This window comes from Pleurodeles waltl, chromosome 8, assembly GCF_031143425.1.
Source record: "Pleurodeles waltl isolate 20211129_DDA chromosome 8, aPleWal1.hap1.20221129, whole genome shotgun sequence".
Classification (NCBI taxonomy): domain Eukaryota; kingdom Metazoa; phylum Chordata; class Amphibia; order Caudata; family Salamandridae; genus Pleurodeles; species Pleurodeles waltl.
In genome coordinates this window covers 1,363,434,577-1,363,458,243 of record NC_090447.1, presented here as the reverse complement: position 1 = coordinate 1,363,458,243, position 23,667 = coordinate 1,363,434,577, and the positions used below count along the sequence as shown (strand labels likewise).

Genomic DNA, 23,667 nt, shown 5'->3' with positions numbered 1-23,667 from the left:
TACCATATGCGTATCACTATGGCCACACCACAATTCCCAGGCATCGCCAATCTGTCATCCCATGGCAGAGGGCAGCAGCTATGTGTCATCTTGCCAATCCAGTTCTGCCAGAGTTTCTCAGCCTCCTCATTCGTAAGATGGGTTTCCTGGAGTACTGATATGTTGACGTGTTTAGAGTATGTAAGCACCTTTTTGCGTTTGATGTAGTGCGTAAAGTCATTCACATTCCAAAAAATTACATTCAGTGCTCCCTGCTGTGACATCTCAGAGTGCTCTGTCACATGAGTAGCAACGGAGGAGGCGGGGGGAGTCCGATCTATGGATCAGCGTTGGAGAGTCTCAAAAGGGGGAGAAGGGTGAGGGGGAAGGAGACGGTGCAGAGCCAGAGATGGGTGAAGGGAGGCAATCAAATGAAAGAACAAGCTAAACTGACCTTGCATGCTGAGGCGCAGAACCAAACACACACAAACTTTAATCAGTGGGTCCAGACCTGTGGGTCCACTGAGCCAGGGGAGGCCTTCAAAGGGAGGGGGTGGTAGCAACCAGCTGAAGTCCTGAAATTGATACCTGCGGCGGGAATGATGGCAGCTGGGGAGGGAAAACAATCCTCCCCCACCCACAAAGGAGGGAGAAAGAGAAGAGAATGCTAAGGGGGGTGAAGGGGTTGTAGTTGTTCCTGTGCTTGGGACCCTCATGGCAGGCCAGGCAGGTGGGAGGTCTACTCTCTTGGATCTCATTAGTTGGTGAGGGGGAGGAAAAAGGGGTGTGGTAATGTCTAGAACATTGGAAATGCATGCTGTGCAGGGGCATGCATATAGATAGGTAGGTGATGTGGTGTGGCCAAGGGTGCCGGTGGGAGGAACATGGAGGGAGAGAGGTGGCAGGGGAGAAGGGTCCAGTGACATGTTGTATGCAACACTGACCCAACTTGGGTGGATGGAAGCAGTGGGTGCTCACCCCCAGGGTAATGGGCTTCAAACGGCAGGGCCATATCTAGGTAGCAGGAGGAGGGTAAACCCGTCTGCTCCAGGTCATTGTAGGTCAAGTTGTAGCTATCAGCACCCACCCGGAAGGGACCCTCTTGAGACCAGCCAGCCAGGCAGCATGGGAAGGCCAGGAGAACTAACAGTGCAAACTACAGCCAACAATTAATGAACATTATACAGGCCATCCTCATCTGCTGGTTATGAAGATACAAGGAAACAATGATGCAGCAACAGTCAAAGGGTATATCAGTCTTTTAGTGGGCTAGCTTTCAGAGACGAACAGGACTTGTCTCAGCTCCTGTCCTGTGGCAACTCCGCCACAGCCTTGATTACCTTCTCGTTGCCGCTATGCAGGCTGTGCGACTTGTCCTGATTCGTGGTCTCTGTCCAGGATGTGATTGATTCTCACTTCCAGTGCTGACAGGCATAGATCCAGCCTCTCCAATTTGTCATGAATGTTGATGATGTCCATCTGGATGGACTTAGCCTGCCCATGAGGTCTGTCATCTTTGCATCCATGATCTACTGTCTGTGCCCCACTGCCATGATTTCCTTGAGGATCAGATCGATGGTGTGCTGTGTAGAGCCTGCTGGAGAAGCAGGCATTTCCTTGGCATGGGAGGTGACCTCCATAAAAGGAGTTGCCTGGTAGGCTCCCTGGAGGCCATGGTGACAGGTCACAGGGTCAGGGAGGAAGCTGATGTCTGTTCTCAGAAGTCAGCCTGTCAGTGTACCACCTACTCCTGACCGGCAGGCAGGAAGCAGCAAACTGAGGAGGAGAGAGAAGCCGGTATACTCTACAGCCAACACAGGGAGGACCCCAAGAAGCTACATGTGTGGTCCATGGGGAGGCCTTCTTTGTGCATCCGTTTGCCCTTGGTGGCTGGAGTGGCGATGAGGGGCACATGGAGTGGCAAAGAATGCGAGTTGACAGTAGGAGCCAATCGCCCTTCTTGGGGATAGGTCCTTGTCCACGGCCCGCTAGTCAATGTCAGGGCAAGAATCAGCTGTGCCTCCTTCTTTTTGGGGCACTGCAGACCTCACCCAGTGCTTGGGGAGGTATGGGGGAGAGGCTGGGTGTTCCAGATCATACAAGTAGCGGGGAGCGGGTGGCCTGCTAGGCATGTTCTGTGCCCCCACCTGTCCCCTGAGTCTGTCCTGTGTGGCTGCAGCTCTTGTGCTGCAAGCCCTCCAGTGCAAGACTGGCACCTTCGGAGAGCAGTAGAGGTAGTGGGTCCTGTCTAATAAGGCTGAAGAGGGTTCCAAAGCTGAGAAGTCTGCTAGGGAGGGGAACACAAACCAAGGGAGCAGACCAGAACAGGCCCCTGCATGAGATGTGCCAAGGCAGATGCCATTATTGGTCCCTCGTGCCTCATCCGGCAGTGTAGCGTAGGGGTGTGGGGAGGTAGGGAAGGTGTGCCCAGGTCCCCAAGACCCCATGCAAACGGCAAGGCAGGGCACTCCGGCAGTTCTGTATTCCCAGGCTCCGGTGGCTGCTGTGATTCACTGGGCCACGTGGCCGGCTTCAAGCCCCAGCCACCTGCTACAGGCTGGTGTCATAGTTGGAAGGTGCGGCAAGACCGTTCATCAGTTCAGCTGGTGTTGTGAGACCCCCCAACCCTTATTGGAACAGTAAGAAACTGCAGACCTTCTCTGCTAGGCGGCCATTGTGTCAGTGTCAAGATGCCGCCCCCTAAATTTGACCTTTCAGGAACTTTCCCTAGATAAGGAAAAAGGGAGATAGGATGAAAGAGATTGCGGTTGTCTGCATTCAATGAGGGGGTTCTGAAGATGTGGTCTATTTTTTTTAACTAAGTAACTGTTGCCAGTGAGTAAAACATTTGTTGACTTACTATACAATTGTACTAAACATTGTAGAAACCATCAATCGACAGCCATGGCAGAATGCTATTGCTCAAATGATAACATTATTAAAAACATGCGTTGCTCTCAAGTCTCAGAATCAAAATGACATGGGGGCAGTAAACCTTTTATTCTACCACAGGCAACAAACTGATTAATATTTGGCTGCCTAAAGGCTTTAGCAATAGATTGCACTTTATAAATACTCAAATAAACACAATTAATTAGGTCACATTAACATTCATACATACACCCAAATCAAGTAACGAAAAAAGACAACACACATTATTTCTGAATAATTCCTATTAGAGGCTAAGGGCCCAATTACGAGGCTAGCAGTCCACCAGGGTACCGCCATCTCTGCCAGAATGGGTGATCCTGACGGGCTGATGGTGATGGAGGTCAGGATCAGCCAGGGCGGTGCTTCATGCACTGCCACCCTGCTGATCGCGACCTGGTTCTTCACCAGCCTTTTCATGGAAGTATCACTGCCATGAAAAGGCTGGTGGAGAACAGATGCTGGGGGCCACGGGGGGGGTCCTGCAGTGCCCATGCACCTGGCATGGCAGTGCAGGGGTACCCCTGTCCAGCACCCTTGCAATGCTCACTTTCTGAGTGACAATGCTGCTGCCACTTTCCCGCTGGTCTGACAGTCAGAAACATGGGATTATGCCCATCAGTCCAGCAGGAAAGTCGTAATGGGCCCGGCAGGGAGGTAGCCAGCATTGCGACAACCTTCCAGTCGGAAGTTTGGCAGACAGGTTATCCTGTTCGCCAAACACGTAATGAGGCCCTACGTCTCATCAGGACTCAGAGCGGCAATGCTCCATCTTCATGCCCCCTGAAATTTCCCACTGCAGACATCTGTCCAAATAAAATGTAACTGACATTGTTTACACCTCACCATTGTGAGGGTGAGACAACAAACCCATTGCAAGGATCTCACCTTGACACTGTGATATACATTAGACATCTCACTGAGCAACACAAATATCCCCACCCATTTTCCCTTGCAACATACCAAAGCTTCCAAAAAGTCTTCACAGATCTCATTTCCTACAAATTCTAGCCAACAGTCAACAGGACCTCCTTTTAAAATGTCCCTAGTTTATTTCCAGAGCTGTAAATTTTTATTTTGGGACAGAAAGTAATATATAAGGTTTAATCAGTATTTTGATTTTACAGTCTGTGCATGGACTGAACTGATAATAGTGGGTAATAGGGGCTCCTGTTAACAAACTTAGATGATGAAAAGATGAAGGACATACTAGGATTAACATCTCTGACCTTCAAGTTACACAGAAATCCCCATGGCAAAAACATTAATCTGCTGAGCCATTTTACCAGCAGCTATGAGATAGAAGCCTAATTTCTACCTCAAATAATAGATTCTTACAAGACGTTTGGCAAGTGACTAACATAATCCCCACACTTACTCACATTCACAAATGTACCACGCATTTCACACATCACCCAATCACAGCAGGCATAATCAACAAACACGCCACAAGCAACAAAATTCGTACATTTCATGGTTATTTGTTTTCTGTTGTTTTAATTCCACCGAGTCTTTATTCTTCAGAGGGAGAAACTGGTAATGAAACTTTGCACTTTATGTTTATAAATAGTCTATTAACAGTCTGCCTGTTGACTGGCATAAGCACCATCATCACATGAAAGCTTGGGAAACTTTTTCATCACTGAGCTCTACAGGCGACCTGCGCATAGTCATCTTCATAAATTACAGTGTTCATCACACCACCCGAAGACACAAACACTGTGTCAGTCATAAGTCCTCCTGGCCATCTACTCTCCAGCAATATTTAAAACGTACAGCCCTTCCGCATTTCCATCCCCATCTCTGAAATTATCACATTTAAACTAATTTACAGGCCTCCAGAAAATAGCAACATCCTCATCGAGAAAATCACCTACCTCTCATTTGACACATTCACCGACCACAGCGGTAGCACAAACCTCAGGTCGAAAATGCTACATTTGTGAGCCAAGAGTTGATATTGTTCAAAACAGTAAGAGAGTTGCCCCCATTTCATTATTTAACAGTGGCAAACTGTTTTATTACATGCTAAATGCAAATGACATTTTTTACTGGCAAAAAACTATTTGATTTGAAAAATACCCACACACTTTCTATCTTGGAGAATTCAGGCTCCCAGGTGTCTAGTTTATCGAAAGGAGAGCTAGTTCCTTAATATTCTAGACCCCATCACCATGCATATCACACTGATGTGGAACATTCAGCCACTACGCATATTGGGCCGCTCTCAAGACCTCATTTTTAAGACCATGCTATCTCTCAAAAGGCAAACCCCAATGCAAGTGGAGAGATGACTTCATGATATCATTCTCTATCCACCACACCCAATAACTTACTGTGGTCAATCAAAACCAGTCACACAGCAGTACTGCTCTTTTAACCCTTTCACTGCTATGCCTTTCCTCTTCACAGTGCTAGTCCTTTTTGGGCTATTTTGGGTAGTTTGTTCTTAGGCCCCCATAACCTTTTATCCACATAAGGTACCGAGGCCAAATCGGCCTAATTTTTTCAACATCCTAGGGATTCTAAAAGTATCCAGGGTTTGTGGATTCCCCTGGAGGGGACCAAGAAATTAGCCACAATACAGCTAAATGTTTTTTTTTGGGGGGGGTGGGAATGGGAAAAAGTGCTGCAGAAGAAAGCATCTGTTTTTTCCCTTCAAATGGCATCAACAAATGATTTGCAGCGCTAAAATCACCATTGTCCCAGCTTTCTGGACCAGGCAGACTTGAATCAGAAAACCAAATTGTTTAAGACAGTTTTAGCATTTTTTTGGGACTTAGCCAATTTTTCCTACTCTTTTTGTGTTTTCAGCCTTCATCCAGTTACTGGTAGAAATATGTGTGAAACCAATGGTGGATCCCAGAAAGCTATACATTTATGCGAAGTAGAAAAGATTCAAAATTCAGAAAGGGGTCGTTTGTGTAGATTCTTCAAGGTTATCCCAACGAAACCCAGTGTTGAATTAAAAAAATATTGAATTGAATTGAAAAAAAAGAATCCAGCAGTTTGTGTCTACGTTTTCATCTGTAGCTTATTCTGCCTATGGAATATTTTCAAAAGCAATATACTGTGACATCTGCTGGACCCTTCTGGTTGTAGGGATATATAGAATTTGGAGGTTCACCGAGAACCCTAGGAACCCAAAGCCCATAACTGAGCTGCACTTTGCAATGGTTTTTCATTGTGTACAGGGTATACTGAAATTCATTTGGTAAAATCTAAAGAGTGAAAAATACATATCAAAGAACACTATGGGGGTCATTCTGACCCCGGCCGGCGGCGGAAGCCGCCGGCCTGGCTGGAACCGCCAGAATACCGCTGCGCGGTCAAAAGACCGCCACGGGTATTCTGGGTTTCCCGCTGGGCTGGCAGGCGACCACCAGAAGGCCACCCGCCAGCCCAGCGGGAAACACCCTTCCATGAGGATGCCGGCTCCGAATGGAGCCGGCGGAGTGGAAGGGGTGCGACGGGTGCAGTTGCACCCGTCGCGATTTTCAGTGTCTGCATGGCAGACACTGAAAATCTTTGTGGGGCCCTGTTACGGGGGCCCCTGCAGTGCCCATGCCGTTGGCATGGGCACTGCAGGGGCCCCCAGGGGCCCCACAACACCCCTTACCGCCATCCTGTTCCTGGCGGCCAAAACCGCCAGGAACAGGATGGCGGTATGGAGGTCGGAATCCCCATGGCGGCGCAGCAAGCTGCGCCGCCATGGAGGATTCCCCAGGGCAGCGGGAAACCGGCGGTACACCGCCGGTTTTCCGTTTCTGACCGCGGCTGTACCGCCGCGGTCAGAATGCCCATGGGAGCACCGCCAGCCTGTTGGCGGTGCTCCCGCGGTCGTTGGCCCTGGCGGATTTTACCGCCAGGGTCAGAATGACCCCCAATGTATTTCCGAAATGGGCTCAAGATATGGAGTTCAGAGGCAGTGGTTACTTGCACACCTATTAATTTGGGGTTACCCATACTAGCATGTGAATTAGAGGGCATTTTTCAAAATGATTTCTTTCTATCACACTGGCTTATATTTGGAAGGTACAAATGCAGCGAAAGACAGTTGGTAATAACACTTGCTTTACTATTCTGTGTTCCTCTAAGTCTCCCAATAAAAATGGTACCGCACTTGTGTGGTGAGGCCTAGTGCCCACAATAGGAAGTAGCCCAAAACGCATCATGGATACATCAAATGTTTCCACGCAGAACTGAACCGTTTTTTGCGAAGTGGGCAGCTGTGGCTTTTGGGCTCTACCTCAGCTGGCACCTAGGGAAACCTAGCAAGCCTATACATTTTTGAAAACTAGACACCTAGGGAAATTCAGCGTGTGGTGACATGTGTGGCTCTCACTAAGTTGCTTTTCCCAGAATCCTTTGCAAATCGCACACCTTGACTAAAAAACATATTCTCCTCACATTTCTGTGATGGAAAGTTTTTGAATCTGCGCAGAGCCACACGCTTCCTTCAACCCAGCATTCTCCTAAGTCTTCTGATGAAAATGGTACCTCACTTGTATGTGTAGGTCTAGTGCCCACAAGAGCAAATGTCCCAAAAAGCAACACAGATACATCAGATTTTTCTAAGCAAAACTGACCCGTTTTATTGCAAAGTGGATAGCTGTGGTTTTTGGGACCTTCTTCAGCTGGCACCTAGGGAAACCTAACAAACCTGTAATTTTTTTTAAACTGGATACCCAGTGGAATCTAAGATGGGGTGACTTGTGTGGCTCTCACAAGATTCTGTTAACCAGAATCTCGGTCAAACTTATAAATATGTCTAAAAAACACATTTGCCTCACATTTCTGTGATGGAAAGTTCTCGAATCTAAGGAGAGCCACAAATTTTCTATCACCGAGCCCCCAGGTCTCCTGATAAAAATGCTACCTCACTTGTGTGGGTGGGCCAAGTTCCTGCGACAAGTAAGAGCCCAAAATATATTGTGGACACATCAAAATTATCCAAAAACAGCCTATTTTTGCAAAGGGGACCTGAGTTTATGGTACTGTGCTCGACGGCCATCTAAGGAAACCTTCCAAACCCAGAGATTTCTGAAATCTAGACACCTGGGGAGGCCAAGGAGGTGTGACTTGCGTGGATCTCCAACATTTTCTTGCTTAAAACCCTCACAAACCTAAGATTTAGCTAAAAACTCATATTTTCCTCACATTTCTGTGTGGGAGCACCATGCCAGCACAAATTTCCTACCGCCCAGCATTCCCCTCAGTCTCTTGATGAAAATGATACCTCACTTGTGTAGGTAGGCCAAGTGCCTAGGACAGGGAAGAGCCAAAGACGTACATCAATTGAAGGAGCACCAAAGTGGGTTCAAAAGGGAAGTTTTTTTCATATGTTTTTAGGCTGAGTCTGCTTTGGGCACCCCCACAAGTGGGGCACAGTTTTTAATCAGTACAGATGGGGCAATGCTGGCTCGTAGGAATTTTGTGGATTTCTGCAGATTCCAGAAATTTCCGTTACAGAAATGTAGGTAAAATGCCTGATTTCAGGCAAAGTTGAAGGTTAGCAGGGCATTGCGGGTAAGAAAATAGTGTGGGGTGCATGTGAAGCACACCACCCTGGACTCAATGAGATGTTTAGTTTTGAGAAGTATACGGGTCTAGTAAGTTTTTCTAGGTGGCAGCGTACCCATGTCCAAAAAGTGCAGAAAATGTATGCTATTTTTTTGGGAGAGGAGGTGTGAGGGCATTGCAGTGGCCCTTCTGGGCAGCCCGCACCCCTAGCCCTTGCCCAAGGGGCCAAATCCCCCCGCTTCCTGGTGTCTAGTGGGTAGATCCCTGCTTGGGGATCACCCTCCTGTGGCAATCCCCAAGCAGAGATCCACCAGGGAGGAGCATCATTTGAAAGGGGAGATTCTCCCCTCTCCAATGATATCTCTCCTGTCTGCCTCAGTGCTCGGGGCTGAGATAGCCCCTGAGCACCGAGGCAGTGAAAGTGAAATGAGCCGATAAATTTTTCGTTCTTCACTCAACATTGCAGTCAAGGGTTTCCCTTTCACCTACCCCTTACAAAAGGATCCTTATACAACCCTTCACTTAACATACATGACACAGGCTGCTGAAAGAAAATAGAACAACAACTATAAAAGTGAATAATAAATACCACTTACTTGTATTGAGAAGTACTAATGCTTTCATACAAAGGAATTCCTCTTGAGTTACTTGAAGTTTAACAAACTGTTGTGGAATCTGCCACATTGATAGGCAAAGAGAATAAATAGATGAATCTTTCATTCGCTGCCTGAAATGCAACATAAATAGTCTGTGTAAAAGAATCCATAAACCAACAAGTCAGACAATAGACCATGCTAAATGTATTCACATAACAGTCCCTTTCTAAGCCATTCTCAGCTTATACTCTTAGGTGACCCTGATATTGGTGCAGTGTGCTGCTATAGTTGTGGTGCCAAGGACTCCACTTTATGTTCTTATTGTCCTTACCAAGCGACAATTCATTTAAACATATGTATCCTCCTTATATCCTATATTAAAAGTATATATCTTCATGTATTTATGAAATATGTTATGATCCAATCTGTGCAGTGCTATTGTGCCCTTAGGCTATGTTTGCACTGACCAAAGCTATTTAATAAATACATAAACATCAAAGGAAGATTGTGTCAACACCAGGACAGTGTGCGCTCTACGGGCAACTAGAATGCAAAAAACCAACACTCGCAAGATAATGTAATTTATGCATTGTGATGATATGTTATTGTTTAACCTTTTGCATTGCAGAATTCCATCCAAAAGATTAATTTTTAAGGTGCATATAAATACTGTACATTTGCAATGTATTGCTTCAGACATTCAGAGTGTGTTAGGGTGTGGTCCCTTTCCAGGGCCTTCTAGAGACTTTCCCTGCAACATGCCTGGGCGTGGTTCTAGGCTGGGCTTCTTCCTGAGCTCCTGTCCCGGCGGCCTATTTGGATTTTCCATTCTTCTGCACTCATCTCTTATTGGTGATCACTGTTTCCAGGCGGTAAGACGGTGTTTGGACATTTTCCAACACCGTAATTGAGAATTTTCATATTCTTGATTTTAATTCTTAAATGAATAACAGATTACTTGTGCGCTGCCATTTTTTGACATTTGTATGGTGGTTTGCAAATAGGGAGGACGCACAATTTATTCCATAAAGATTTGACTTCGTTATTACATTGTTGTTCATTGCGCGCTGATATTTCTTGACATTTACATGATGTTTTACGAGTTGGCAAGACGTGCAACTCGTTTCATGAGCATTTCATTTTGTTGTTCATTGCGTGCTACCTTTTCTTGACATTTACATGGTGGCTCACTTCTCGTGTGTAATTCATGCTGTTCATTGTGTGCTACCATTTTCTGGCATTTACATGGTGGCATTCGAATCTGCAACATGCGCGATTCTTTCCTTGAGTGTTTTTTCATGTTATTCATTCTGCGCTACCATTTCTTGGCATTTGCATGGTGGCATTTGATTCGTCAAGACGCGCAATTTTTTTCCTGAGTGCTTTTCATGTTGTTCATTGTGCGCTACCATTTCTTGACATTTGTATGGTGGCATTTGAATCGGCAAGACGCGCAATTCTTTCCTCGTGTATAAATAATGTAAATTATTGTGCGCTAACATTCTAAGACATTTTCTTGGTAGCATTTCAAGTTGACACGTCGCGTGATTTATTCCTTGAATCTACGTTGTGTGATTTCATGGTGCACAATCCTTTACGGTGTTTAATACTCATATAAAAATCTGCAATGTGCGCAATTCACTTTCCAATGTTTTTTCTGAGATGAACACAACAATACCTGAGTTCTAGATGTAATGCTGTGTGTTCCTGATATGTATTCTTAAAAGGAGATTCATATGGTTGTTTAGAATTTGCTCAGAGCGTTTCCTGATTCTCATGCTAAAGAAAGTACTTGAATCTGAAAGTCCTATTTAACTTTTCCTGTTTCCTCCTCAGATATTCGGTCATCTAAAGCCTAGTCAGTTTTAGGACTATTCTAGGGTTGTTCATGTTTTTTCGGAAAAGACGAAGCTTAGAGTTGTAGCATGGTACTGATTTCATGAGATGTAATTTTGATGTTGTGTTTTAACCTTTTGCTTCCTACAGGTCTCCTTCCCAGCTGTTCCCGTCCTAATCCCCTTTTCCCCACTTGGACTCTCTTAGACTCTGTGATAAATCTAATCAGAGTATTGGAGCTGTCTTGTGGTGGAAGTGTTGGGAACGTGCACAGACCCCGAGGATCTGGTGACTCTGACAGAATAGTGAGCCCACAAATTATTATCCTCCTGGTTTGTGTATGTTCTCAGCATGGCCACACTGGACGAGCTAGTCAAGGCTATCACCCAGCTCCAGTCAGAAGTGGTATCATCAAAGATTTGACAAATAGTCTAGCTGAGAGGGTGAGTCAGTTACAGAATAAGGTTGAGAAGAAAGAACAAAGTCCCACAGGTGTGTCTTGGCCAGGTACTTCTTCTCAGACTTCTGTAGGTAATCCGATTAACATTTCCCTCAATGTTCCTTCAGCCATTCCTTTAGCTCCCCCAGAACGCTTCGCAGGTGATCCCTTGAAAGCGCAATCTTTTCTGGTTCAAGTGGAACTTCACTTCACTTGCAGACCACATACTTTCCCCGATGCCCAGTCTAAAGTAGCTTTCTTGTTGTCATATCTGTCTGGAGATGCAGCTACATGGGCTATTCCTCTTGTGCGTAAAAATAGTCCCCTGTTGTACAACTGGAAAAATTTTGTTCGTGAATTTGAGAGAGTTTTCGATCGTAGAACTGTAACACAGTCAGCAGATCGTGAATTATTAGACTTACACCAAGGGAATCAGGACTTAGTGTCATATTTAGCCCATTTTAATCGGCTGGTCGCTGAGACATCCTGGCCTGAAGAAAAAAAAGCGGCCCTGTTTTACAGGGGACTCAAAGAGGAGCTAAAAGACATCTTAGCGCAAATCGACCCACAACCTGCAAACTGTCAAGATTTAATAAACCTTGTCTTGAGGCTTGATCATCGTTTAAATGAACGAAAAGGAACGCGTAAAAAGACTGAAAAACCTTCTTGGCATGCTCATGATAACAAAGACTCAGGAACTCCGAGAGAAAGAACGCCGGAACTGATGGAAATTGGAACCATCAGGAGACCTTTGACCAAAGATGAAAAGGACCTACGCAGAAAAAATGGGCAATGTCTCTATTGTGGGCGGAAAGGTCATTTCGCCAAAGATTGTCCAATCAAAACAAAGAGCAAGCGAGGCCCAGTTCAGAAAGTTGCAACCAATGCATCAGTCGAGTCGGAAAATCTAAAGCACCCAAGTTGCAGAGAAGGGTTGCTCTTGGGTGTCACCGTGGATCCTTCACAATCCAAACATTTAAAATTGGGAATAAGAGTTCAGGTCAAGAAAAAGACCTATTTCAAGAAGGCTCTAGTCGACTCTGGGGCTACCGGAAACTTTGTTGATGCCCAATTGGTTCGTGCATGGGTCATCCCATGTATTGAAAAGAAGACCCCAGAAATCATCCAGGCAGTTGATGGAAAACTCTTGACTGGAGGTCCGATAACTCTTCAGACTGCCCCCTTGACAATAATTTGTGAAGGTAAAAATCAAAGAAAGAAACATAAAGAGGAACTCATCCTTGACGTGATCCATGCTCCCCAGTATGGGATCATCTTTGGCTTGCCATGGTTAACTCATCACAATCCAGAGATTAATTGGGCAGAACGAAAGATCGTGTTCTCATCAGTGCTACGTAAAGAACATTGTCTCCAAAGGACTCAAGAATCGGAAGTTCGCCATTCTTACATAGCTACCGCCGCAGAGAAAGAAGTTCAGTTGCCCAAACAGTATTCGTCTTATGAAGATGTATTTGATGAGAAGGAAGCAGAGAACTTACCTCCTCATAGATCTTATGACTGTCAAATTGATCTAGTCCCAGGGGGGATACTTCCCAACTGTTGTGTGTATGCCCTGTCAGAACATGAAAATCAACATTTACGAAAATACTTGGATCAATTCTTAGAGAATGGTTTCATCTGCCCCTCTAAGTCTACCACAGCTTCTCCTTTGTTTTTTGTTCCAAAAGCGAACGGAGAGCTTTAAACTTGTATCGACTTTAGGGGCTTGAATAAAATCACCATCAAGAACAAATATCCTTTGCCTCTAATTCCGGTCTTACTGGAACAAGTAAAGAAAGCAAAAATCTACACGAAGCTTGATCTTCGAGGTGCTTACCATTTGGTCAGAATGAGAGAGGGTGACGGATGGAAAACGGCATTCAAAACAAGATATGGCCTTTTTGAATACACCGTCATGCCTTTTGGTTTGTGCAATGCTCAAGCAGTATTTCAGTTTTTCTTAAATGACGTTCTTAGAGAGTACCTCGATATCTTTGCCATAGTTTACATTGATGACATTTTGATCTACTCAGACAATGAGAATGAACATGTTCAACATGTCAAGAAAAGTTTGGCAGCCCTTCGTAAACACCATTTATATTGCGAGCTAACCAAGTGTGAGTTTCATGTTACCACAGTTGAGTTTTTAGGGGTTATCCTTACCCATCAAGGTATAGTGATGGCAGAAAGGAAAGTAAAAGCTGTATCTGAATGGCCCATCCCAAAGACTGTTCATGATGTACAATGTTTCCTGGGCTTTGCAAATTTTTATCGGAGGTTCATCAATCATTTCTCCCAGACAGTGGCTCCAATTACTAAGTTATTAAGAAAGAAAGAAAAATTTGTATGGTCCCCAGAAGCAGACCAAGCCTTTTCAACTTTGAAAGAAGCTTTCTCCACTGCCCCAGTCTTGACTCATCCAGATGCGGATCGACCTTTCATAGTGGAAGCTTATGCTTCAGATGTGGCGATAGGAGCAGTCTTGTCACAACAAAACAAAGACACTGGTCATCTTCATCCTGTAGCTTACATGTCTCGGAAGTTGAACGAAGCCGAACAGAACTATGTCATTGCTGAAAAAGAGCTTCTGGCGATTCGTGACGCCTTTAAAGAATGGAGACATAATTTGTTGGGAGCTAAATATACTGTCACAGTATATACTGATCATCGCAATCTTCAATTCATGAGTTCTGCCAGACTTTTGACTCCTCGGCAATTACGCTGGATGCTGTTTTTTGCCGAGTTTGATTTTGTGGTAACCTTCCGGCCTGGTAAAGATAATCGCAAAGCTGACGCCTTGTCCCGCCAAGAGTCTACCACATCGCCTGCAGTTCAAACCTCCAGAGCTATCATTGCTCCTGACAAGGTCCTATGTATCATAAAAACAGAAGATTTCTTTGAAGACATCCGCAATTCATTCACTGTTGAAAAATGGCAGGCATGGGCCCAAGCAGATCCGAAAAGATCAATCAAGCAAGGATTACCCTTTCACGATGCTCGTTTATTCGTGCCCACTACCAAACTTCGCAAGATAGTGTTTCATTGGTTGCATGTTATACTCACAGCAGGTCACCCTGGTACTCCTAAAACTCTTGAATTAATCCAACGCTATTTTTGGTGGCCTACCTTAACAAAGGATGTAAAAACAATGGTAAACAACTGCGAAGTCTGTACTCGCACTAAAACAAGTCATTCAAAACCGAAAGGGTTGTTACACCCACTCCCAACCGCAAGTCGTCCGTGGGAACACATCTCTTTAGACTTTATTACAGGTCTGCCAGTGGTTCAACAGCATTCAGTAATTCTGGTGGTACTAGATAGTCTCACGAAATATGGACATTTCATTGCCTGTAAGAAATTACCCACCTCTAGTGAACTGGCAACTATCTTACTGAATAGAGTGGTTCGTAATCATGGACTGCCAAAAGTGATCCTCTCCGATTGGGGATCGCAATTTGCCTCCAACTTCTGGAAGACGTGGTGTAAAACACTCCAAGTGACATCTACCCTATCTACTAGCCACCATCATCAAACAGATGGTCAAACGGAGAGACTAAATCAGACTTTGAAGCAATACCTACGTGCTTACGCTGAAAAAGCACTTAATTCATGGACATTTATGCTCTGGTTAGCTGAATTAGCCTACAACAACTCCTTCCACACTTCTACTGGTGTTACACCCTTCTTGGGTTTGTTTGGCTATCATCCTGACACCTTGCCCATCACAATTCCTCAAGAAAGTTCTCTCACTCCAGCTGTGTCAGAAATCATTCAACATTTGCATCAAACTCAGTATTCGATTCAACAACATTTAGAAAAAGCCAAACAAAAATACAAAAAGCATTATGACAAGAAACATTGTGAGGGACCGCAGTATCAACCTGGTGACAAAGTGTGGCTTTCCACAAAACATATAGACTTCAAGAAGAAGCACATGTTCAACCCAAAAATTTATAGGTCCTTACACTGTTCTTCAGCAAATCAATCCTGTGACCTATAAACTACAATTGCCAAAATCATTACGGATTCATCCAGTGTTCCATACTTCCCTCTTAAAAAAGGCAGTCCAAAAGCTCCGCCCTCATCCAGCTCCTGTTCTAGTACAGGGGGAAGAAGAATATGAAGTCAAGAAAGTGTTGGACTCTAGACGGAGAGGGCGTAACCTATGGTACTTAATCTCATGGAAAGGTTATGGCCCTGAAAGTAATCCATGGGTTTCCGCATCTGATGTTCATGCTCCAGTACTTGTGAGACGCTTTCATCGTCTGATTCCGGATAAACCAGGCCCTAGAGCGCGCCTGGGAGAGGGGAGTACTGTCAACACCAGGACAGTGCGCGCTCTACGGGCATCTAGAATGCAAAAAACCAACACTCGCAAGATAATGTAATTTATGCATTGTGATGATATGTCATTGTTTAACCTTTTGCATTGCAGAATTCCATCCAAAAGATTCATTTTTAAGGTGCTTATAAATACTGTACATTTGCAATGTATTGCTGCAGACATTCAGAGTGTGTTAGGGTGTGGTCCCTTTCCAGGGCCTTCTAGAGACTTTCCCTGCAACATGCCTGGGCGTAGTTCTAGGCTGGGCCAAGACTCTATAAAAGAGAGTCAGCCCAACTTCCAGTGCTCACTATTCAGAGGTCCCGGTGCAGAGCAGCAGCTTCTTCCTGAGCTCCTGTCCCGGCGGCCTATTTGGATTTTCCAGTCTTCTGCACTCATCTCTCATTGGTGATCACTGTTTCCAGGCGGTAAGACGGTGTTTTTGACATTTTCCAACACCGTAATTGAGAATTTTCATATTCTTGATTTTAATTCTTAAATGAATAACAGATTACTTGTGCGCTGCAATTTTTTGACATTTGTATGGTGGTTTGCAAATAGGGAGGACGCGCAATTTATTCCATAAAGATTTGACTTCGTTATTACATTGTTGTTCATTGCGCGCTGATATTTTCTTGACATTTACATGATGTTTTACGAGTTGGCAAGACGTGCAACTCGTTTCATGAGCATTTAATTTTGTTGTTCATTGCGCGCTACCTTTTCTTGACATTTACATGGTGGCTCACTTCTCGTGTGTAATTCATGCTGTTCATTGTGCGCTACCATTTTCTGGCATTTACATGGTGGCATTCGAATCTGCAACACGTGCGATTCTTTTCTTGAGTGTTTTTTCATGTTATTCATTCTGCGCTACCATTTCTTGGCATTTGCATGGTGGCATTTGAATCGACAAGACGCGCAATTTTTTTCCTGAGTGCTTTTCATGTTGTTCATTGTGCGCTACCATTTCTTGGCATTTGTATGGTGGCATTTGAATCGGCAAGACGCGCAATTCTTTCCTCGTGTATAAATAATGTAAATTACTGTGCGCTAACATTCTAAGACATTTTCTTGGTAGCATTTCAAGTTGACACGTCGCGTGATTTATTGCTTGAATCTACGTTGTGTGATTTCATGGTGCACAATCCTTTACGGTGTTTAATACTCATATAAAAATCTGCAATGTGCGCAATTCACTTTCCAATGTTTTTTCTGAGATGAACACAACAATACCTGAGTTCTAGATGTAATGCTGTGTGTTCCTGATATGTATTCTTAAAAGGAGATTCATATGGTTGTTTAGAAATTGCTCAGAGTGTTTCCTGATTCTCATGCTAAAGAAAGTACTTGAATCTGAAAGTCCTATTTAACTTTTCCTGTTTCCTCCTCAGATATTCGGTCATCTAAAGCCTAGTCAGTTTTAGGACTATTCTAGGGTTGTTCATGTTTTTTCGGAAAACACGAAGCTTAGAGTTGTAGCATGGTACTGATTTCATGAGATGTAATTTTGATGTTGTGTTTTAACCTTTTGCTTCCTACAGGTCTCCTTCCCAGCTGTTCCCGTCCTAATCCCCTTTTCCCCACTTGGACTCTCTTAGACTCTGTGATAAATCTAATCAGAGTATTGGAGCTGTCTTGTGGTGGAAGTGTTGGGAACGTGCACAGACCCTGCGGATCTGGTGACTCTGACAGATTGGGACACAAAAGTACAATGTGCTTATTGTAGGTCAACTTGTACTGGTAGTTTAGATCTCTCTTCCACCATAATTATTAGTATTTATCAGTGACCAGCTTAAAATACATTGAATGGAATTCTTGACTTATGTGTGGCACATAGGATCCTAGGGTACACCAGTGTCACAACTGATGGCTTCCAGATCTCCAGTCACGAGTGTCCGTTATAAGGCTGATCAGATGGCCCTCATTGCAACGATGAGTAAGCATGTGGACCATACAGACTGAGGATGACTTACATCTTCCAAAAATGGGTGACTGTGTTGATTAACTTGTTCTTAAAGGCACATCTAGTTAGCCTTTCTACAGATACAAGGGGGGAGTATTAAACCTTCAGCTGCTAAGCTTTATCCTGCCCCAGGGCTGAGCTCTTTTTCTGATGTGTTTACCACTTTGCACTAAAGCCCTCATACCGTTTTACTACAAAGGTATCCAGGGCAAAACTGTGTCTTTTTTCTCACATGCTAGGGATTTTGTAGGTACTGAGAATTTGTGAATTCCCTTAGAGAGAACTGAGGAAACGGCCAAAATATAACTTTTTTAAATACATAAATGAGGGAAGAAAAGCTATTAAAAAAAGCATATATTTTTCTTTAAAAATGATATCACCAAAAGGAATGCTGTGCTAAGATTACAATTTACTAGCTTTCAGTAACAACCAGCGTTGTAATAAACATACATTTTTACAATAGTGTTTTTTCTATTTTTCATGGCTTCAAACTAATTGCAGTTTGTGATGGAAACGATTTAAAACCAAAGGATGAATCAAGAAAGCTGTGCGCTTCTGAAAAGTAAACAAAAACACAAATGCAGCAATGGGTCATTTGAGTAGATCACTCCTGATTTGCCCAAAGAAATTAATAATTGAAATACAAAATCAAGCAAAAAAGAGGATAAAAAAAAAAAAGCTGACAACATTTTCATCTGTAAGTTTTTTGCCTCAATGGCTGATTAACAAAAGCAATATTTCATTATAACCATAAGACCCTTCTAGTCACAGGGATAAGTAGTGTTTTGACTATTCAAAAACCCACAATAACCACAACAGGGCTGCAGTTTATTACGAGTTTTCATTGGGTACTGACTATGATTCAGGTAATATTGTAAAATCTAACAAATGAAAAATGGGTCTGAAGGAAACCTCTGCATTTTTTAAATCTGCCAAAGATACTGAGGCTTGGAATGGAAGTGATTCGTACAGCTCTCTCTTTGGGGATTATCCGTACTGTCATGTGATAACAAAGGGCATTTTGCTACACATGTTCTTTCTTGGACACTCGCTTACATTTGGACGCCAGGAATGGAAAGAAATTCAATTGATAACAAATTCTTCTAGTCTGTATCCCCACACTTCTAATAAAAAGAGTATCTCACTTGTGTGGGTGCACCTTTTACTTGTGACAACAAAGGATCCAAAACACAACAGAAAGATATCAAATTTCTAGATATCAAATCAACCCCTTTTGGTCATATGGTTAGCAGCAATACTTGGGCTTGGCCTCGGCCACCACCCAGCAAAACTTACTAAACACAGATATTTCTCAAAACTAGCTACCCTGGGAAGTCTAGGAAGGTGTGATTTGCTTGGATCCCACTAGATTTTCTTATCAAGAATGCCTTAACTTTGGCTAAAAAAAGCATTTATTTTTTTCTCACATTTGTGTGAGGAGACATTTCTAGAGTCTGTGGGGCTTCACTAAAAGTCCTATCTACCTGTGCTCCCATAATTCTCCCAATAGAAACAGCATACTACTTGTGAGGCAGAACCTAGCACCCATGAAAGGTAAGGCCACAAAATGCTACATGGAAACGTGAAATCTTCACCATCAAAATCAAGCTATGTTGGCTATATGGGCAGCAGCAGTATTTCGGCCAGGGCTCTTCATCCACCTATGGAAAACTACTAAACTCTGATATTTCTGAAGACTAGATATCCTGGAGAGTCCAAAGTGGTGAGAATTGAGTGGACCCCACTACTTTTTCTTACCCAGAATGCTCTGCAAACATTTGGCTAAAGTTACGTATTTTCCTGAATTTCAGAGCAAACGTTTGTAAATATGCTGGGATCCACAACATTCCTACCAGCCAGAGTTCCCACACTTCTCTTGTTAAAAACAGTTCCTGACATGGGTAACTGGGCCTAAAGCCTGCTGTAGAAACAGATCAAACCAAAAATGTGAAGACATACTGAATTTGAATGGTCACAGTTTTCACTTGCTCCAGTTGTGGGTGCTAGGCCCAGAAAGCTGTCCGTTTACGTCTCCCTTTTGAGTTGAGGGCATGACCAATGCCATGGAGGGCTGCCACACCCCTCCTTTTTCTTTTCTTTTTTGTAGTTGCGTCTACTGATATTTCTGCTCCCTCAGTTGTGAGAGGAAGAAATATTGTATTGCCCCTTTTGGGATGAGGTTGGTGGACAGCTCCCCCCATTTTGTTTGGTAAATGTGTTTCAAAGGTCTAGGGAACTTTCTCCCCCTGTCACAGAGTGCCTGGGAGAAGCAAGCAAACTAGGGGGAAGACCTGTTACCCACAAGGTCCATGGGGGCAAATTGGAAATATACACACACCATCACACTATCTCCCATCCAAAGGGACACAGAAAACTTGTTGTACCTGCTGTGGAGATCTTGCCTATGCCTGTGAGGCCACTCTTCCCCCGCAAATGAACTTGCCGGTGTCTAGTGGGTGAATTCCTGCTTGGGGCAATCCACAAGCAGGCAATCACTTAGGAGAGAGAGAGCTGGAAAGCGTATAGCGGCAGCTGTCCCACACAGATCTCTGCAGGGTGATCACAGATCAAAATCAAAGCAGACTGTGCAAAATGGCACAACCTGAGTTTACTTTTCTTTATTGTGACATCACTCCCCTGTAAATGACATGGCTCATAGTAAACAAAACAAAAACACCAGCAGAAGTTTTTTTCAAGCAATCTGTGAACATACAACTGGCGTCCCCCAGACTACAGAAGTAATGGGGTGGAGGTCAACATGTCATCCATCGCATTCAAGCAGCAGAACTTAAGAAAGACAAACATACCCCGCACCACAAGTAGAAACCCTGGTCAACACAACCTTTATGCATAGTAAACACCTGACTAGCACAAGCTGCAGCAAAGGAGTACCTTGATGCATGTATGATATGTTATAGTAAGTACAGAAGGGAGGAACCATGAGTAGTGATCTTTGCTTCAAAACCAGAACAAGGAGACACATGGACAAGGATCGATTTACTTTAAAGAGGTGAAGCGAGAGAGAGAGATGGAACCCTGTTATCCTAAGGGTCAAAATTGACACTTTACATACCTTACGGCCCAATGGACTAATGCATCCATTTCTGGCATCTGTCTTTAAACTTGTGCTTGCAGGTTCAAATCCGGGCTAGTACCCTCAGTCTTTGATCCTCCAAAGGTATGTACCATTGAGTTGGCTAATAAACATCTCTAATTTTGCACCATAAGGCCAAAAGGGGTGTAAATTTGTGTTTTAAAATACATGTTATTGTGTTACAGTAAGTTTTTGTTTTATCAAAGTAATGACTGCAAAACTAAAAATACAGCAAAAAAGAACACGCTTTCCCATGACAAGTGGTAGAAATACATTCCAGAATGCTCTCTAACATCAAAAGCTGAACAGGCTTCAATAAGTGACTGTCCAAAGTAGAATCTTAGAAGTCAAGGCGCCATAACTTTGCGGTAAAGGTCAAACTTTTCCCCCCAAACCAAGGGCGTGACTTCAAAAGCTCTGGGTCACAAAGCAGCCACTGTGTTTGCAAAATATGGTTTATTTTGGGTTACAACGCGTGTTCCGAAATGTTCTCACACAGTTTCGATCTGTCCCCACACAAAAGTGAACTTTCTGTAGGATTCAAAGAATCGAGCTACAGCTGGATTAGAAAAGGAATGCAAGGCTGGAAGGGTAGAGAGCAATAAAAAACAAGCATTTGCAATGCAATGGGTCTCGCGTTTGCTCGAGTTAGAGCTATTAGCATTGTAAATTCCTAACTGGACTTTTCTTGCCACATACATTGAATACGAAAAGTAAAACAGTTGACATAAGCAAGCCAATTCAAGGTACCATGGCCGCCATGAGCGTTAGTGCGCAGGAAAGGCACAAAAGGAAAAAGAAGTTCGCTCACAGTCAAACATATCGGCAAACGTGCAATTATACATGTCACAGGGTCGATGGCCAAGGCGGTAACAAAGCTGCCCCAAGGAGCAACAAATGTAAAGCATTTACTAATGACAACAGACGACTTTTGAAAGCCAAGCCCAAAAACGAGTGATAGTGATGGGCGCGCGGTGAGTGTGGTTAAAAGCCCACAGATAGATTACAACACATCAGAGTGCTTGTGCGCTCGACCTAATTACATGATTACTGAACCACATTCCATTACAAATTGTTAGGAAGCAGCAAAGCCCATTTCAAACCAATTTTCCCAAAAATTTGTAGTGGGTTGCAAAGTGTACAATGCGACTCGCAAGACATTTGTACATTTGTCTTTGATACACTGGGACTTAACATTTAAGGGTCGCAAAGCCTGTGATTTCATAAATCACGGGGTTGAGGACCACAAAGTCCATTACTACACGAGATCCTGTTTTCTAAATATACGTTTATCAAACGTTATATTTAAGAAGTTAAAAATGAGTGGAATGCAGTACAAGATACCGTAAATGACTGTGTTTCAAATGTTTGCATGGTATCTTTGGCTCCAGACAAAGCAGGTGCATTTCCCATAGCTTCATTCCCATTCAGCCAACCAACAATAAAATCAAATAATGTAATTGTCGTAGGATTCAACTAGTCCCTTAGCACAAAGTGAGCACCAGAAGAAAAAGTTATTTGCACCTCTGCAATAGCAACAATTTACATGTAACATGGAGAGGAGCCATTTGGAAAAGGATCAAAACAGACTGCCTCCAAAGGGATGATACAAAGCCTTATTTTAGGCTGCACATAGGAGTGATTTAGAGGACACATATCCATGCCTGCCATAGTAGAGCGCCGCAGCCATAACCCTGGATGCTGTGCCGACATGATTCAAAGCAATGCCAAGCTGAAAATGAACCACAACAATGGAATTGTAAATGTCATCTAAAAATTAAAGCCCGGTAACTTCAGATATTAGGGAAGATGAGCTGGCACTCTACGAAAACACCAGCTCCAAGGGACGGTGAACTTCTTGTAACCCTAGATATCTCTTTCACATCAGTAACCTTGCAATGTAGACTGTTTGGACCACAGCAGGCACTGCAGAGGTTTGAGAGAAGAAACATATTCAGTAAGAGACTTTGTGGGAGACCAGCAGGAAAGGTCTCGTCTTGGTCACTTATACTGGGAACAGCAGACATACACAAGACAGGCGATGAAGGAACCAAGCAAGTTTTGCTACCTTTATGGGGTATTTTAAGAGGATTGTCAATGAAAGGTACTAAAGACTGGGAGGCAGAGTGTACCAAGCTCAATGATGGGGACATTTTAATATGTCTCTTCAACTGATTCAAGAATTCATTATATATCTGCACTGTTGCCTACCTGTATCATCGCAAGCTGCTGACCTTAAGGATCCAAGGCAGGGTCTGTGTGCTACTGATTATTAGTAGGAGAACCTGACATTATAAATGAACAACAGAACACATTGCATGAACGAATAAGCATCCATGCTGAAAATGGCGGAAAGTAGTGTTTTGGACATGGATGTTAACATATCTGTGCGCAATAAAAGATGTCAAAAAATGGAGAAGGTCCTAGAGAGGATTACATTGAAAAATGAGTACATTGAAGCAAGACTGAGGTGCAGTCACGTTAGAATCTTAGGAATACCGGCAGTATGGACACACTCGTGGAATCCCTTTTCACAGACTTGTCCTGAAGAACGGTACTGGCTGCACCATCCAGGGCACTATTGGCACATTTGTTAAACTGCAGGGACCTTAATGTAGCTCTGAGACTGGTCAGTGAAAAAAAGTGATCTATGCCATTCTTAATCTCCTATGTCACTCTTCACAGTTTATACACTGTCCGCATAAGAGTCCCACAAAAAACTCACTGGTGTCAAGAGAAAACACCTCTCTGCAGGGTCATCCCAAACCTTTTGCCTTCATTCCTCTTATTTTTGCTGAATTTGTTTTTGTTGGCCTGGGACTTTGCTACTGCTAACCAGTGCTAAAGTGCTTGTTCCCTAAAACATGGTGACATTGGTTTATGGTTCAAATTTCTTTATTGAAAGTTTTCAATGTAAGAAAACAAAGGGTGATGCAGCACCCGCCAATATTAAAGGATTAAAGGAGAACAGTCGGACAAACC

At 43.7% G+C, this 23,667-nt stretch overlaps 1 protein-coding gene across 1 annotated transcript in view; it reads right to left on the bottom strand.

Moving 5' to 3' along the window:
• Positions 1-23,667, bottom strand: part of PGR (progesterone receptor) — a 999,103-nt gene that overhangs the window by 175,350 nt on the left and 800,086 nt on the right. The window contains exon 6 of the mRNA XM_069202382.1: positions 9,027-9,157. Coding sequence (XP_069058483.1) covers positions 9,027-9,157 — 131 coding nt within the window. The remainder of the gene's footprint in view (positions 1-9,026; positions 9,158-23,667) is intronic.